This window comes from Urocampus carinirostris, chromosome 13 (genome assembly GCF_059441175.1).
Source record: "Urocampus carinirostris isolate Australia breed hairy pipefish chromosome 13, RoL_Ucar_1.0, whole genome shotgun sequence".
Lineage (NCBI taxonomy): Eukaryota > Metazoa > Chordata > Actinopteri > Syngnathiformes > Syngnathidae > Urocampus > Urocampus carinirostris.
This window is the reverse complement of record NC_142361.1, coordinates 16,857,861-16,874,729: the sequence shown is the minus strand read 5'-3', so window position 1 is coordinate 16,874,729 and position 16,869 is coordinate 16,857,861. Positions and strand designations below refer to the sequence as shown.

General features: G+C 40.0%; 1 protein-coding gene across 6 annotated transcripts; it reads right to left on the bottom strand.

Moving 5' to 3' along the window:
• Positions 1–72: 72 nt before the first annotated feature.
• Positions 73–16,654, bottom strand: mcm8 (minichromosome maintenance 8 homologous recombination repair factor). Of its 6 annotated transcripts, XM_088350928.1 has the most exons (23): positions 16,017–16,654; positions 15,880–15,941; positions 10,933–11,017; positions 10,241–10,677; positions 9,366–9,431; positions 9,214–9,296; positions 9,003–9,152; positions 8,736–8,833; positions 8,155–8,353; positions 7,984–8,069; positions 7,236–7,381; positions 6,465–6,539; positions 6,262–6,397; positions 6,161–6,191; positions 5,956–6,093; positions 5,824–5,884; positions 5,404–5,484; positions 4,626–4,821; positions 4,335–4,551; positions 3,411–3,620; positions 3,253–3,329; positions 1,989–2,178; positions 73–487 (listed from the first exon to the last, which is right to left on the bottom strand). In XM_088350928.1, the coding sequence occupies exons 4-23, from the start codon at positions 10,668–10,670 to the stop codon at positions 395–397; spliced, it is 2,763 nt and encodes a 920-aa protein (XP_088207054.1). In that variant the 5' UTR covers positions 10,671–10,677; positions 10,933–11,017; positions 15,880–15,941; positions 16,017–16,654; the 3' UTR covers positions 73–394. The 6 variants fall into 6 exon arrangements, with proteins under 6 accessions (XP_088207054.1, XP_088207052.1, XP_088207057.1 ...); XM_088350926.1 differs by lacking the exons at positions 15,880–15,941; positions 16,017–16,654 and adding an exon at positions 11,766–11,824; XM_088350931.1 differs by lacking the exons at positions 15,880–15,941; positions 16,017–16,654 and adding an exon at positions 11,766–11,779 and having other exon boundaries at positions 10,933–10,980.
• Between the last annotated feature and the right edge of the window lie 215 nt (positions 16,655–16,869).

Genomic DNA, 16,869 nt, shown 5'->3' with positions numbered 1-16,869 from the left:
ACAGTCTAACTCAGTATGTTTGTTTTTTTTCCCGTCAACATAGAAATTTTCAAATGAATGCAAAAGTTGTGATGAGGTCAATACATTTTATTTTGTATTACCAGTACGTACTTGGAATTATTTATAATAAATTATTGAAATATACATTAAAATGTGCAATTGTATACCATCATTCTAATAAATAACAAAACACGGTATTTTAATAAATATTTTGTTGTTAAACCATTCCACAGATTACTAAAAATAACAAATGTAACAAGACTCCAAAGAAATATCGATGTATAGTGGTCCAAATAAAAGACTAGATATACTTTTCCAAACACAGATCTACTCTGTCTGTTGATAATTTGAGTGGTGTGTAATAGTTTTACGATCCCTCAATAAATTGGAATTGTTAGACAGTCTGAAGTTGGTAGAGCTTGGCTCCTTTCTTCAGAAGGAAACCTTGTTCATTCAGAGAACCCACCAGACCTTCAAAATCCAGCACCTGCACACAAAAAAAAACATGCATGGACTGTGCTGACTAACTTCAAAAAGTGTGACATTTGTGAATAAAAAGCATTTTGATGTAGAAGTAATAAAACATAAACAAGTAATTGAACACCAATATTTTCAAATGTCATTTAAAGTAAAAACAAGCTAGAAAACATAGGTATTTATGTTTGTGCAGTATACCTTTGGAATGGTTTCAGTGCTGAAGTTCGAGCCTTTTTTGTTTTATTTCAGCAAAGATTGCTTCAGTGAGTTATGTTTGAGCTTGTTGTTGTTTGGTTTTTTACTTTGATGGTACTTGCGATAACAAGATTATTATCCTATTCCATTTGGATTGTTTTATTACTGTGGTTAGCAGCACAGGATCTCCGCAGGGGACCGTTCTCTCTCCGTTCCTATTCACTCTATATACATCGGACTTTAAGTACAACTCTGAGTCCTGCCATGTGCAAAAGTTTGCCGACGACACTGCGATCGTGGGATGTATCAGAAACGGGCAGGAGGAGGAGTACAGGAAATTGATTCAGGACTTTGTCCGATGGAGCGACGCAAACCACTTGCACCTAAACACCACCAAGACCAGAGAGATGGTGGTGGACTTCAGGAGAACCAGAACTCACCCGGTTCCTGTAACCATCAAGGGAGAATGTGTAGAATTTGTCCAGACCTACAAATACCTGGGTGTGCAGCTGGACAACAAACTAGACTGGACTGCCAACACAGAAGCTCTATGTAGGAAAGGGCAAAGCCGACTTTACTTCCTCAGAAGGCTGGCCTCCTTCAACATCTGCAAAAAGCTCCTGAAAATATTCTATGAGACAGTAGTGGCAAGCGCCCTCTTCTATGCGGCAGCGTGTTGGGGAGGCAGCGTCAAGAAGAAGGATGCCTCTCGTCTCAATAAACTGGCTAGGAAAGCGAGCTCTGTTGTGGGCAAAGAGCTGGACAGCCTAACAACAGTAGCTGAGAGACGAGCACTGAAAAAGCTGAGGTCAATCATGGACAATCCATCGCATCCACTACACAGCATTATCTCCAGACAGAAGAGCAGTTTCAGCGACAGACTGCTGTCACTGTCTTGTACTACGGACAGACTGAAGAGATCTTTACTTCCTCATGCCATGAGGCTTTTTAACTCCACCCGGCAGAGTAAAGGCCCACATTAAACCACACCACCTACATTGGATATTACCGAATCTTACTGCAATATGTATTCTGTGTAGCACTATTTAGTTACTTTATATAACACGCTACAGTGGGCATTTGCACGTCACACTGGGTATTTGTATATTGTATTCTTTTGGCTTTATTATTGTACTGTTCTCAGCTCAGGGATGCTGCTGGAAATGTGAATTTCCCTTCAGGGATGAATAAAGTATCTATTTATCAATCTATCTATTATGTTGGTGATTTTAGTGATTGATTTGAAATGACGATGGTAATGTAGGAGTTTCATTTAACTGCAAATTGTATCTCCACACACCAACTGCCTGCTTTACCTTAATATTCAGCTTTTCTGCCACAGATCGAATGGTTTGCAGGTCAAACTGCTTCTGATTGGTCCGCTGGGCGTGAGCATGCAGTGCGGCGATGAGTTTCTTGGCGGCACCACGCTGACTCATGCCTGCGCCCAGCTGAGAGCGCTCAAAATCCAGATTGCCAAGACCGTCAGAGTATGTGTCAACCAGGCTGCACCAACAAACAAAACACACAAAGTCAAGAAGCATGACGTGTGGGACTGCAGCAAGGAAACAATGTGTTGAAGCTTACAGGTAAGATTGTGCCTAAAAAATTCAGCCTGACACAACCCAGCGGGTATATTAAAGCTCGACCCAGCCTGAGCCTGACCAATACACTTGATTTGAGGGTCCGAGCCTGAATTAAACCGAATTTTCATACTTTATTAGTGAGGACTCGGGAGGAGAAGGTGTGATTTGGGGCCAACTTGGGCTTAAGATATTACCTAAAAAGTATTTCAATAAACCCTAGTTGGTCCTAAACTTCTTTTTACCTTAAATACAAATGGCAGTTGCAAATCCTATGTAGGAGAGAGAAGTTATTCATTTAGATACAGGAGCAAAACGCTATAAAGAAATTGTGACATGAAATAGTTCTTTATTCTATAACACCGTATTTTCCGTACTATAGTCTGCAACTTTTGTCATACAATTTCAACCCTGGATATTATTCAGAGATGCGGCTGAAGTATGCATTTTTCTAACAGCCAACTGAGGAACCTAGGCAGAAATAGTAAGAGTGAGACAGTCAGTGTTGAGGAAATAAGTCACAACCTCCAATGAACCACATGGAAGTTCATACCAGCCCTGTTAGCGCTGTGTTACTTGTGTTTCTGCTGTGTTTTTTGCCATGTTACTTTTGTTGCTGCAGTTTTAAGCTGCCTTTCGTTAATTGTGTTGCAGTGTCTCGGTGAATTTTACAAGTGTGTGTTTTTTATTCAACCCTGTTATCACTGTGTTACTTGTGTTAGTGTGTCTTGGTACCTGTTCCCAGAGTGTGTTTGTTATTAAAACTTTTAAAACTCTTTGTGTATACTATCTTTTAAATATCTGTTTCATTGTAGGCTCATGCAGCTTATAGTCAGGTGCGGCTTATGTATGTACAAAATGTTGTTTTTTTAAATGTATTGTGGGGCAGTTTATAATCAGGTGTGGCAAAGAGTACAGAAATTGTGGTACTTTAAATTTCACATCCTTCTATTTAACCGTACATTTCTTTATTAAACATTGTGAAACCCTGCTTTACCTGTGTTTCATAATTTCCACAACATCCTCCGCATGGCTTTTGGTTGCCGTCTCACAGAGCTCCAGTCTAGCTCTCGCCTGAACAGTAACAAGCAACCTTATTACATTTGTGAATATATTTAAGTTCTGACATCAGGTGAGAGAGATGTTGGGAGCTACCTCAGTGAGTCTGATGAGAGACTCCAGTTGGCGTGTGGTGATAGGCGTAGTGTCAGCAGCACGCGACTGTGACCTTAGCGACAGGTAGAAGTCTTGAAGCGTCTGCGCCGCTTCCGAAGACAGCGTGGGGTGAACATAATGCCGAGCGTAGCTGATATATTTCCTTAATAAGCATGCTGGAATAGGGTCAATGGCATCACCTGCTGGTATCTTGAAAGACAAAAGTGCTTGATGTCATGTAGCTCGTCAAGTAAAGCAAGGGGCCTCATTGAGTAATGCTTCAAAGAAAAACAAAATACAGGGTTTGTACACCTTTTTCATGGCCAAATTCAAGCACTTTTTAGGGACTTTGAAAGCCAGTTTTAAATTTTCTCCAGTACCATTCAAAGAGGAAGTAATACATTATTCTATAGTTATTAATTATAATAAACTATTATCGTTATTATTATTGTTGATGCGACAGACAACTAAAATGTATTTAAGGTGGCTTGTAGCCACGGAAAGTAAATTATTCTGAAATTTAACTGAGTTGTAGACAACAGCAGCGGCTGTTAATCACGAGGGAAGAAGAAATACAACGGCAAAGCAAAGCCACCATAGCAGCCGTGTTGGCATAATTTCAAAGCAGACTTGTATTTTTTCTTCATTTAATGCATCGTCTATCGAGTCAGAGTGCCAAGTAGCATGGCAACAATTTCAAGCATTTACAAGTATTTCACCCTTAATTTAAGGACCTTTTTAACCAAGAAAACAGATCATTAAAATTCAAGAATTATCGAGAATTTCAAGCACCCATAGGAACCCTAAAAGTAGCTCAATTCAAAAAAAACCCGGATGTTCTCTGTCGTCCGTTAGAACCTTGTAACCAGAATTTATCTTGAGATACCTTTGACATTTTCAAATGACATTTAATTGAATCTTCACCTGCAAACGCTCAGACAGCGGCATGTCCGCATGCTCCAGCAAGATAGACGTCTCTGCATTGTTCTTGGTGCTCCTTGTGACGATAGCACTGCTGGTTTTGCTTCCGCCGGCCCGGTTGGCCATGATGTGCTCCGACAGACGGCGATCGTGAGACTCATCTGGGATGTCCAGAAGGAGGAAGACCACGTCAAAGCGTGAGAGGAGTGGTGAGCCCATCCTGAAAATTAAGGCCAGTGTGATGTCAGAGAGGCAACAGTGGAAAACATAAATAACAACTGAACAATGACTCACTTTATGTTCTCTGAGACAGTCTTGCCTCGGTTGTAGTGGCCTCCGATTGGGTTAGCGGCGGCAACAATGGAAGTTCTGGCAGGTAGAGAGGAAACAATTCCCGCCTTTGCCAAACTCACAGACTGCTGCTCCATGGCTTCTAACAGGGCCTGCTGCTGGCTGCCGAGTTTATCAAACTCATCGATGCAGCACAAACCTAAACAGAGGAAACAAACGCAGACTATAAATACAAAACATTAAAGTAATGATTTGGCAATGTATTCATTATTTGTCCAATAGATTTAAATTATTTAGTGCCACTGACAAACACAACATTGCTCCAAAGGCATTACCTATAAACCTAATAGTTATTGCCATCAAATCCCTTTCTAGTCACATTTTTGGGCTGTTAGTCCAGTTGTAATAACATTTTTGTGACCTCAGGATCCCTTTTTTGTTTAACGTGTTTCTTTGAAAGAAAGGCTTGTTTCCTCCACTAGTGATTAATAAATTAATGTTGCCAGTATAAGGACATACAGGAGCTGGCTTTTGTCACAATAGCCTTATAGTTGTTGTAGTAACGAACCCTATTGTAAAAGAGTATGTGACACTAGGGAATAGCTTGAAATAATTGCAACTACTGTAAGAAAAAGACTGCATCGCATCCCACCTAAATCATACACTTGTTTTACCAAAACTACATACAGTACACTAGCTTTTACATGGATCTTTTAAATTGCACCAAGGCGAATCTAACAAAGTGGAACATACGGATGTGTGTTTGCCTTTGCTTTCGCACCTTGGTCAGCTAGCACCAAGGCCCCAGCCTCCAGAGCATAATCTCCACTTCCTTGATCTCTGTACAAACTCACTGTTAATCCTGAAGAAAGAAACACAAGTTTATTATTTTTTTAAACAGTTCTTATAGAGGGAACATTCTCAAATAAAGAATACTAGAGATGTAATACTGTATTTTCAATTGCTTTCAGCCCAACACCCCTGCCTTGTTATTGCAGTGTATTGTACCCCCCTCCACACAGCAAGCGACATCCAACCTCAAAATGTGGTATGGTGTTTTTAGCCTCACCCAACAGAGCAGAAACATCGGAAATGAAGTACAAAACTGTTAACTTTTACAAGGAGGGTAGAATTGCACAAGTGGCCCAAAATAAATGTTAAAGTTTAGAGATAAAGCTGTACAATTGGTGTGTCACTCTACCTGCGGTGCTGGTGCTGTTGCCACACACATAAATTCCCCTTGGAGCCACATTGCAGACTGCCTAAAAACAAATTGAACTATGTTTTACATTGTGAAAAAAAGGGGATGAGATGTCTCAGGGATTAAATAGACCTGCAACATTTGGCTTTTGCCAAGTCCGGGGTCTCCCACCATCAAAACATGTGGGTCCCCTCTGACAGGGACACTGTTCTTGCCTGTATGTTTCTGCCTGCCGCCAAACAGCACCAATACAAGCGCAGCTTTTACCAGCTATAAACAAGCGTGACAATGCTGAGTGCTTAACCAAATAATGTATAAAATTGACAGGTCGACTCACCAAATGGCCATAGATGGCAGGACACAGAGAACTAGAGAGGATGAAATGGGGAAAGTTTAGAAAAAAATAAACAGGAAGATGCGCTGTGCGGCCACACTTACTGCACTATTAGTCTAAGCAGATCTGGCTGCGATTGGATCTCCTGGATGGCATACAGCTCCTTCAAGCTAAATTCCTCTCCTCCAGAGTAATTCTCGGGTGAGTGACCAGACATCCCCACACCACTAGACTGCTGACCTGCATTCGGTATTTATATTGTTAGTTGATGATGAACCTTAACATGAAGGTAAAACATGCATGGCACCTTTTGTGTTGCTGACTGACGTGGCCTCAATGTAGAGGAGGAACATGCACTGGTCCTTGTTATACTTTGAGGTTCCTGGATCACAAATTAAATATTAGGGTTATTTTTCCCTCTAATCAATTTTCAATTCAAGCAAATGGGGGCATAGTCTCTTGGTCATGGATATCAGGAAAAAACTATTGGTTCATAGACTGAGCATCAAAACCACAACCTGTGGTTTAGTTTTCTCCATTCTACCATCTGAGTCATGCCACTCTTGTTTCCTGTGCATGATTAATAAAAAACCCAAGACAACTAGTTTTGTGATCATCACAGGTTGCACAAAAAGGTTTTGTTTAGTTACCGGTAGTTGTTTTTCCATATTTAATAATTTGTTTTCATTGAACACACTATTGACTGAAAATTACAATGAAATACCGGTAGCTTGGGGTTTGTTTAACAACCAATAACATCTCAGGGTAAAAAAGAACAGCATGCAGAAATGACTTTCTTTTTAACAAGGTGCTCTGAAAGTCTCATTTATTGTGTATGCTTATGTTGTTAAAATATGATACTTGTAAAGGGTAATTTTAACATTTTATATACTTAAATGTTATTAAAATATAAGCTAGGTTGCATATAGGGAGTACAAAAAAACGCAGGTTGATCATTTTGCAAGAGGTCAGAAACACATATAAGAAGCGATCGAATATATTTTATTATAAACATTTGGTACAAAAAAATGCTCTTTATCTGATTGCACTGTGGACATTTATCTATGTGTGTGTTTACCATCATTTGTGACTCTAACAATCCCTGTCACTGTCACAGTATCGCCAGGGACACAACTGTCACAGAGGTCAGCAGTTAGGTGGCACTCAACTGTGCGTGGGATTCGACCCGCCTCTCTCTGCTCACCACATACTAATTCCTGTACCCTGTCAACACACACATAAATGTACAGGAATATTTTCTCAACAGAGCCGTTTACAGCATTCTGATAACTTTCAGTTGTTTATACAGAACTACAATAATCAACCCTGAGGTAACTGTGTTAGCCACAACAGTGATGTCACAGCAGAACATGCACCAAAGGACCTATTTACAGCACCTGGTATTCCCAGGCGGTCTCCTATCTGAGTACAAACCCTGCTTTGCTTCCCGAGATCGGGTGTTCTTAGGGTGGTATGGCCGTAAACAGGTCAACATAACATAAAACAACATAATGTAACACAACATAACGTTAACATGGCGCCAAGTTAAATGGGGATTCCATTGTGTAAAAGAAATACAGATTTCTCTACCTATTATTTTTTCATAAAAATTAACATTGGCATGATGGTTCATGTAATTTTGCCTTGTATTCAAATCAATGTTGTTGTTTTTTTTTACGAGATGAAAGTTTTTTTTACCACTAGGAGGCACAAAAATATTACAAACTGTCCCATTATGTGTTTTTTTCCCCACTGGCACTAATAACAATGAACGAACATACCCTATGATTAATTTAAATAGCTTAAGCAACAAGTGCAAGGCTTACTTGATGACTTGCCAGTCTACTGTGTGTGTAAGAGAAGAACTCCGTCTGGCACTGAATGCACGACTGCGGCAGTCTGGCTGGATACACTGCGTGAAAACACACACAAATGACAATCTTCTGCTATTAAAACTACATATATCTTGAATAAGCATATGTTTCCTCCATTTATACCTTGGTGGGTGTGGCATACTTCCCATGGTGCAGAGGCAGAGAAAGGGTGCTGGAGCATACTTGGCACTGAAAGGCCAGCCTGGTGCACTGAGGCCTGATGTTGCTCACCCGGACAACTGTGCCCCTCACACAAACCAAGCAGCCGAACACGCTAGCACGCAAAGTGCGGAGTGGGGTCACAGGCTCATAGTTGTACAGCCTAAAACAAAAGTTACAATTACAACACTTACTGTTGTAGAGTGATTCACATTCTATGAATACACAAATTAGTAATTCATCGCCAACTTTATGAACTCTGAATTAATACATTTGTAGCTCTTTCAAAGTTATGAGACTGATCGCTATTTTATATAATGAACCTTTGGCCTACTCTTCTGGGTAATCTGGGGTAACTGTAAATCAGAAATTCTAAAAATAATTAATTCTAAGACAAGATATAAAGACAAGATATAAAGACTATGCTGTATAATAAGTCTGCACAACCATGGAAATCTGTGTTTTTTTAAACGCCCGTTTAAACAGGGTATGTAGTTGTTGTTTTTTTTATATTCACAGTGGATGTGACCTTTACTGATGCTTACCTAGCACTGATGTGAGGGATGTGGACAACAGGCACAGTCACAGGAAGCTCGTCCTCTGGTAGTTCTGCAGCCTGCTTCTCCAAGTCGACAGTCAACACCTGTTTTTAATGGACCAGATCATCACATACCGTACATAAATTCACCTTATGTGCTTAACAAATGTGAGAACCTATCTATAAAATGAGACAAAAGCGCTCAGTATCTAAAGTGCATTAATATGTATTTTCTTGTGGTTTTGGGGGCTTTAAGTAGTGCGTGGCTTTTTACCTGGTGAATAGCCACTCCCAAACAGTTAAAGATTAGCTCAGGTTGTTCCTTGAGCTCAGTCATCAGGGCAGGAAGAGCTCCAATCACCATTTCGTTTTTGGTGAGATCTGCATAATCCACTAACACACTGCCTTGTCGCTCAATTTCGTCCTGTAATGCATATAAAATCACCAATCCAGTCCACTACAAAAGGACAGAGGCACAAACTCACCTTGTCATAGAGGTCAATTTTGGAGGCAAAGTACTTCTCAAAGACTTTGATCTTCTCCACACTAGGCGAGCTCTCAATGAAACCTGCCAGAAGATAAGTCTGATGACTCAGTGCTAGTTAGGGCAAAGCTATGCCTAATTGTCACTAAATACCCTCAGTGAAGTACAGCGACCATCCTTTGTAAGGGCATAGCACATCCAGAGTGGCCTGATGGAGGACTGAAACAGCAACACATTAGATCTGAGCTTGTTTGGTGCCTAAGATTTGAGTAGCGGTGTTCGGAAGAAAAATTGGAACTCGAGACACCCTAACACAGCCAATTGCTTGGCTGAGTGAGATGAGCAGTCATCTTGGCTACTCTTGTCTGGTCAGGTAGCATTATTTCGAGAGATGGTCAGTCCGGCAACATGTGTTGAAAATAATTTGTTTTCTAATCTGTTTTGTTGCCGATAATAATTGGGCCCATAAAAGTCAGTGATAAGATGAAGTAAAAGAGGGAAACAGTGAGGATGATTGCGTTGAAGGAAATTATTGCAAAATGCAAGAATCATGTACAAGTGTCTGCCGTCCACCCGCTTTTATCTTTGTTATGTTTAATCATTAATATGTACACATTTAAATAATTCTTGCTGCTTGGTATCTTGGAACATATAAAAGCAAATACCATAATTTATTTTGGTATAAGGGGTTCGGTACTTGAACACCAATCCTAAATAGATTAGGGGACGGCTTTTGAGGTATCGCTGTACATGAAATTACTGAAAGAAAAGAGTGTGTATGTATATATCATATATCTTTTGTATCTATCAGGTATGTATATGTATATATTTTACAAGCAAAACAAGTGGCTATTGTTCTGTTTGATGCAGAGTTGATTAAAGATACAAACTCAGATGAGAGGCGGTAACAGTTTTTCATTTGTAATAATTTTAAATTTGTATTACGGATGAGACTTTCTAACAAGAAAAACAAATGTAAAAATAAATAATATTTCCTCTTTTCCTAACCATTAATTTTTAAGACTCACCTCTATTTGTCCCAAAGCTGTGACTTGCCGATGCTCTGTTATCACTTCCAAATCTCCCTCCTCCTCTTCGTCCGCCACCTGAACCCCCACTCAAAGATCTACCCCTCCATCCTCCTCTCCAGGCTCCATTGCCTGACGTTCCTCCTCTCCAACCTCCATTGCCTGACGGTCCTCCTTTCCAGCCTCCATTGCCCGATCCTCCTCCTCTCCAGCCTCCATTGCCCGATCCTCCTCCTCTGCAGCCTCCATTGCCCGATCCTCCTCCTCTCCAACCTCCATTGCCCGATCTTCCTCCTCTCCATCCTTCATTGCCTGACGCTCCTCCTCTCCATCCTCCGTTGCCTGCTCCTCCTCGCTGTCCTCCATTATTTCCTCTCCAAGCACTGTTACGGCCCCTCCATGGGCCTTCTACCGAGTTCTGTCCACTCATTAATGTACTGAGAAAAAAAGGAGATATTGCAGTTTGCGTACACATTACAAGGAAAATCGGAGTTTGTTTATTAGAATCCCAAAATAGATATTACATTGTCAAAATCTTAAAATATATTTGCTTGGTAAAACCTGCTTAAAGGCGACAGTGTGTATTATTTGACCATTAAATGTCGGTGTATTGTGAAGTACAACCGATAACGAGAGCTAAAAACCACAGCAAAGAATACAAATTCCAGAGACTCAAAGTGACCTAACATTACCTTTCTTTCTCTTTTTTTTGCCCGGCTTTTCACAAGATCTTTGGGTACCTGTTGCAGCAAGATGGCAGACAATAATGGCAAGTCCCTGAAAGGGAGGCTGATATTATAAAATGATCTGCATTTATATAGTGCTTTTCAAGTCAATGACTTCCCAAAACGCATTACAATGTTTCCCAACAGCGGCCTTGTATTGCAGCCATGTAAGACGCTAACCTGCTTATTGGGGGTGTTAGGGGTTTAGTGTCTTACCCAAGGACACTTCAACATGTAACACGGACGAGCCGGGATTCAAACTGGGATCCCTTGATCCCAAGACAAGCGCTCTACCTCCTGAGCTACTGGCGCCCCAAATGTTATGTCAGATGAATGCAAATTTCTTAGCTGACAAGTATTTTAAATAAACGGAGTTTTATATGTTAGCGTGTTTTTGAATTCTTTTTTAAATTATATGTTCTTATCACCACTGGAAGGCACTAACTAACACATACTATCCCTTTAAATCAACCCGAAAACATATGTACTCGTCAAAAAGATACGTTCTGCTCGAAAATACATGCAGTTTGTTATGATAACGGGAACATTATTGAATAAGAACTAACATTTGCTATATTGGCATATAGTACAGCTTAGGTGAACAAAGTAAAACGTTTACAGTTCAGTGCTAGTAGTACACTCGTAGGAGTGTTTTAGTATTTTGACCTACCTCAACTCTGTATTGAAAACAAATAACATACAATACTGCGAAATTCAAACAAGTAAAAAAATATTTTCAAGAGTTAAATTGGCTTAGGGTGATACCGTTTCAAAATTAAAGGGAATGTGTAGATATTTACTCGATGAATCGTCCAAATTTCCCTCCACCCGAAGACGTCAGTATTCCAGCCGAACACGCATGCGCGAATGGGGCTTCGGTGAACACGTGACCTTATGACAATCTTCACGTCAAATCACTTACCCACACACATAACTTTTACCCCGAAAACTTTACGTTCTGTGGGTTAACGTTTGTGTATATCGCCAGCCTATTGGTAATATTCGCTTGGGAAATCAAAGCGTGTACTGTTTTAATCACTGTGGTTGTTATTACGTGAGCAAAAACTTGATGTTTTTTCTTCAACACCTTGTTTCGGTAGTAGTTCGACTCCTCTGACTACTGACTCATACAGGACAAATACAGTATTAAAAGTGAATTAAAACTAAATTCCTCTTGAGCACTTGTTTATCAATGATATCTGTATAAAGTTAGCATTTATGTTAGTATTTATTAAATTGCCTTTTTTAAGTCGGTCATTACACACACTCACACATAAAGACAAGAGATGAAGTGGGGGGGGGGGGGGGGTTGAGGAAGAGAAATTAAAGCAGAGTTTCTCAACCGGCGGGTCGGGAGCCAAAAGTGGCTCTCAGTGCCTTTGCCTTGGCAAAAAAAAACGATAAGAAGAAAAGACAGAGGGTCAATTACACTCCTTCACAGGGGATGGCGATAATGCCCTGCTTGATCTCTTTGCCCTGTCCAGTCAATTGGCATATGTACCTGTAATTATGGTCCCATGAAAGTTTATGATAAGGAAAAGGAAGAGTGGAAAAAAAGTGACAACTATTGAACCGAAGAAGGAAAGAATCGCAAAATCCGAAAATGGTGTACGTGTGTCTCCCATTAAAGTGCTGCTGGAAGGTGCAGTGAATGGTTTTGAAATGCTTAAGCTTTTTATGAATATATTCATCTTTATTAACTACATAATTAAATAATCATCGATGCTTATGGACAGGCTTTATTAATTTTTTGTTTTTGGTTTAGTATGTGGCTAATTTGAAGACGTTTAGGGGGTTGCTTATAAGCAGTGCAGGCTTATATGCGAGTATATATATATATATATATATATATATATATATATATATATATATATATATATATATATATATATATATATATATATATATATATATATATATATATATATGTATATATTTATATATAAAATGGTACTGTCATGTAGCACGCTCTTTGAAGAAAGTGGCAGTCTTGTGCTCTTTTCTGAAAACGTACTCAAACTCACTCCCTGTGCCTCTAATAATTATAAGGTGTTTGAGGCTCTTGTTATGCGTTTCTCTTTGAAGACAATTTTTGTAGTGTCTATCACACACAAGGACCAAACCCAGTTTTCTTAAATGAATTCTCTGAACTGTTGTCTGACCTAGTAACCTATGCAGACAAAATAATAATAATAATAGATGAGATGATAATAATAATAATAATAATAATAATAATAATAATGCGTTATATTTAAAAGCGCCTTTCAAGCCACCCAAGGACACTGTAGAGACAATTAGAAAATACAATGTAAAAAATTGTAAGCGAAATATTAAATAAAAACAAGACATAAAATCATAAAAAACATAGGAAATGGAGAAGCTATGTGTTGTAGGCAGTCCTGAACAGGTGTGTTTTTTAGACGGGACTTAAAAGTGGAGAGAGGTGTGCAGTTTTGGAGGTCCGGAGGTAGATTGTTTCAAAGCTTTGGAGCAGCGCGACTGAAGGCACTGGCTCCCATGGTGCTCAGGTGGGCAGGGGGCACTGACAGTCGGAGGGAGGACGAGGATCTGAGGGAGCGAGTGGGTGAGTTTGGTTTGCAGGAGAGGTAGAGTTGGGTGTCATCAGCAAAGCAGTGAAAGTGGATATTAAATTTGCGGAGAATATGACCAAGAGGCAAAAGGTAGACGATGAAGAGAAGAGGACCTAAGAAAGATCCTTGGGGTACACCTGTGGTGACTAGGGAGGGCTTTGAGGTGAAGGATTTCAGCTGGACAAACTGAGTGCGGCCAGTGAGGTAGGAGTGTAACCAACTGAGGGGAGTGTGGGTGAGACCAATGGAGGAGAGTCTATTGAGGAGGATAGGGTGAGAGATTGTGTCGAAGGCGGCGCTCAAGTCTATGAGGATGAGGATGGAGACTAAACCGGAGTCAGATGCTATGAGGAGATCATTTACAATACGGATTAGGGCAGTCTCTCTAATAATTATGGCGGACTTTAACATTCATATGAACTCCCCACTCAGTTCACTTACTATTGCGTTTCGGTTTCTAATTGACACATTTGGTTTTAATCAACTGATTGATTTGCTGATTCATAAAGATGGAAACACACGGCACTTGTTCCGATTCGAGGAGTTTCAACCCTTCAATTGTGACGGTGTTACCGTGTTCTAACATTTTTTCAGATCACTATTTAGTTACATTTGAAGTGCTGGCTAAAAGTTTGTATCAAAGAAACTAAAGGATTTAAGGGTTGCAATATTTGCACTGATATAAATTCTGAGCTCTCTGATCTTCTTTCAGGGGTAGTTGCGTCGTTTCCTTTAAATAAAGGCTCTATTGACTCACTCATGAATGAGTTTAATGCAACTCTGGCTGGTGTCCTGGATTCCATGGCGCCCCTAAGGCTTAAATCACGACCTAAAAGACACATGCCTTGGTTTCCTGATAAAAGTAGATCACTTAAACGAGACTGCAGGAAATCTGAACAAAAATGGTGCGCTACCAACCTTAAGGTTTTCTGTTTAACCTGGTGTGACAGCTTGTTAAAGTATGAAGCAGCCCTTGCCTCTGCATAGTCAGCCTATTTTTCGAAGGCGATTACAGCACAAAAGAATAACCCGAAAATCCTTTTTGACACTATTGCATTGCAAACGTGGCGACAGATTATTTCAGATAGTTCTACCCATTCAGCCCATGACTTTATGGTCTTCTTTAATAAGAAGATTCAACGCATACGGGAAGAGATTTCTAAAGACCATGTAAATATGTCACATATTAAAGGTCTGAAAATTATAGATGGTGGCTGTCCAGGGATTTTTTTCCAGATTTAGTGAGCTGTCACTTGATAATTCCAGACAGGTGGTGAATATGCCCAAACCGACTACTTGCCTGTTTGACCCGCTTCTGGATTCGCTGATTAAAGGTCTTTTTGGGGTCCTTGGACCTTCGTTTGTAAATATTATAAACTTATCACTCTCCTCAGGTGTTGTTCCAGTGACTTTTAATTCCGCTGTCATTAAACCTACACTGAAACGACCCAACCTTTATCCAAAAAGCTTATTTAATTATAGACCTGTATCAAACCTATCGTTTCTTGCTAAAATACTTGAAAAAGTTGTGGCACAGCAGCTGAATGATTTTATATCAGAGAACAATCTTTTTGAATTTATGCAATCAGGATTCACGGATAACCACTCTACTGAGACTGTCCTGATTAAGGTAACCAATGATCTTCTACAGGCAATGGACTCCTGCGCTTCATCGCTCTTGCTGCTGATGGACTTTAGTGCTGCCTTTGACACTATGGACCTTAATATCTTACTAGACCGGTTGGAAAAAATGGTTTGGACTCTCAGGAACCGTCTTCTTATGGTTCAGATCCTACCTCTCAGATAGGACGCACTGTGTTAAATATGGTGAAATGACATCTGAGCCCTTTAGTGTTACCTGTGGTGTTACGCAAGGTTCAGTACTTGGCCCCCTTCTTTTCGGCATTTACATGCTTCCATTAGGTGATATTATTTGCAAGTATAATATCAGTTTCCATTGCTACGTAGATGACACTCAACTATATCTTACGATGGAGGAATCTGCCACACTAAACTGGAAATTTGGACACCTGCCTCACTGACATAAAAGAATGGATGTCATTCAACTGCTTGCGCCTTAACTCTGAAAAGACCGAAATGTTAGTTATTGGTCCATCTAAATGCCGTGACTTGTTCTTAAAAATTGCTTTGAACATTGACAAATGTAATATCAACCAGAGTGACTCAGTCTAAAATGTAGGTGTCACATTTGACCCCAATCTGTCCTTTCAATCACACGATAGGAATATTACTAGAACAGTTTTTTTCCATCTTCGCCCTATACCTTGTCTGATGCGGAGATTATAATTCATGCGTTTGTTACCTCCCGTCTCGATTACTGTGATGCATTACTCTCCGGTCGCCTCCACAATCAAGGGCCTGCAGCTGGTACAAAATTGTGCAGTGAGGCTTTTAAATAAGACAAGAAAGTTTGATCACATCACCCCGATTTTAGCTAACCTGCATTGGCTCCCTGTTAGCTTAAGATGTGATTTTAAGGTTCTGTTGGTAGTATACAAAATCATGGATGGACTTGCTCCCTCATATCTTTCAGATTTAATTTCCCCCTATGTTCTGGTCCGGAGCCTTCGCTCTGAAAATGTAGGTCTACTAGTGATCCCAAGAGCCAAGAAGAGAACCGCCAGTCCAGAGCGTTCTCCATTCCAGCCCCGGTGCTGTGGAATGCTCTTCCCCCCGCGATTCGATCTGCAACCTCAGTGGAACTGTTTAAATCTAAGCTTAAAACAAACTTCTATTCTATAGCATATGAATGACCTATATTTCCTGTTGATGATATCGGTGGATTAATTGCTATTACAACATTAATTGTGGCCTGGTCTTCCTGGAAGGGGGATTACTTTATGTGCGGTCCCTTCTCAAGGTTTCTTCATTTTCCTCATGTTGAGGTCTTTTAGTTTTTTCTTGCCCTCATGTGGGTTTTAGATCAGGGGATGGTGTAATACTAGTCTGTGGTTTGCAATCATCTGTGGTCTGTGCAGCCCTTTGAGACTCCTTGTGATTCAGAGCTATACAAATAAACATGACTTGACTTGACTTGAAGTCGTCTTGGTTTTGCTGGTCATTACATTTTTTTGAAAAAAAAAAAAAAAAAAAAAAAAAAAGGCGAATATATTTTACCATTTCAGCTTTAAACTGCAATATAATTTCATTAGATACATTTAAGAAACGGTTCTGCAAGTCATGAGGCATAAAATAAGTGATAATAAAACTTTTGGTTTGACCAATTAGATTTCGAACTGGCGGAGCAGGGCCATCCTGAAGGCGTAAATTAACACAATGGTTTCACAAAGTA

Excerpts from the sequence above, each read along its gene's own strand:
- mcm8 (XM_088350925.1), bottom strand. The coding sequence starts at position 11,664 with ATGTTATTTGTTTTCAATACAGAGTTGAG. Across the intron at positions 8,834-9,002 it reads TGGGAGTGGCTATTCACCAG|GTGTTGACTGTCGACTTGGA; the intron begins GTAAAAAGCCAC and ends CATTAAAAACAG. Across the intron at positions 6,094-6,160 it reads CTGCCATCTATGGCCATTTG|CTGGTAAAAGCTGCGCTTGT; the intron begins GTGAGTCGACCT and ends GCTTGTTTATAG.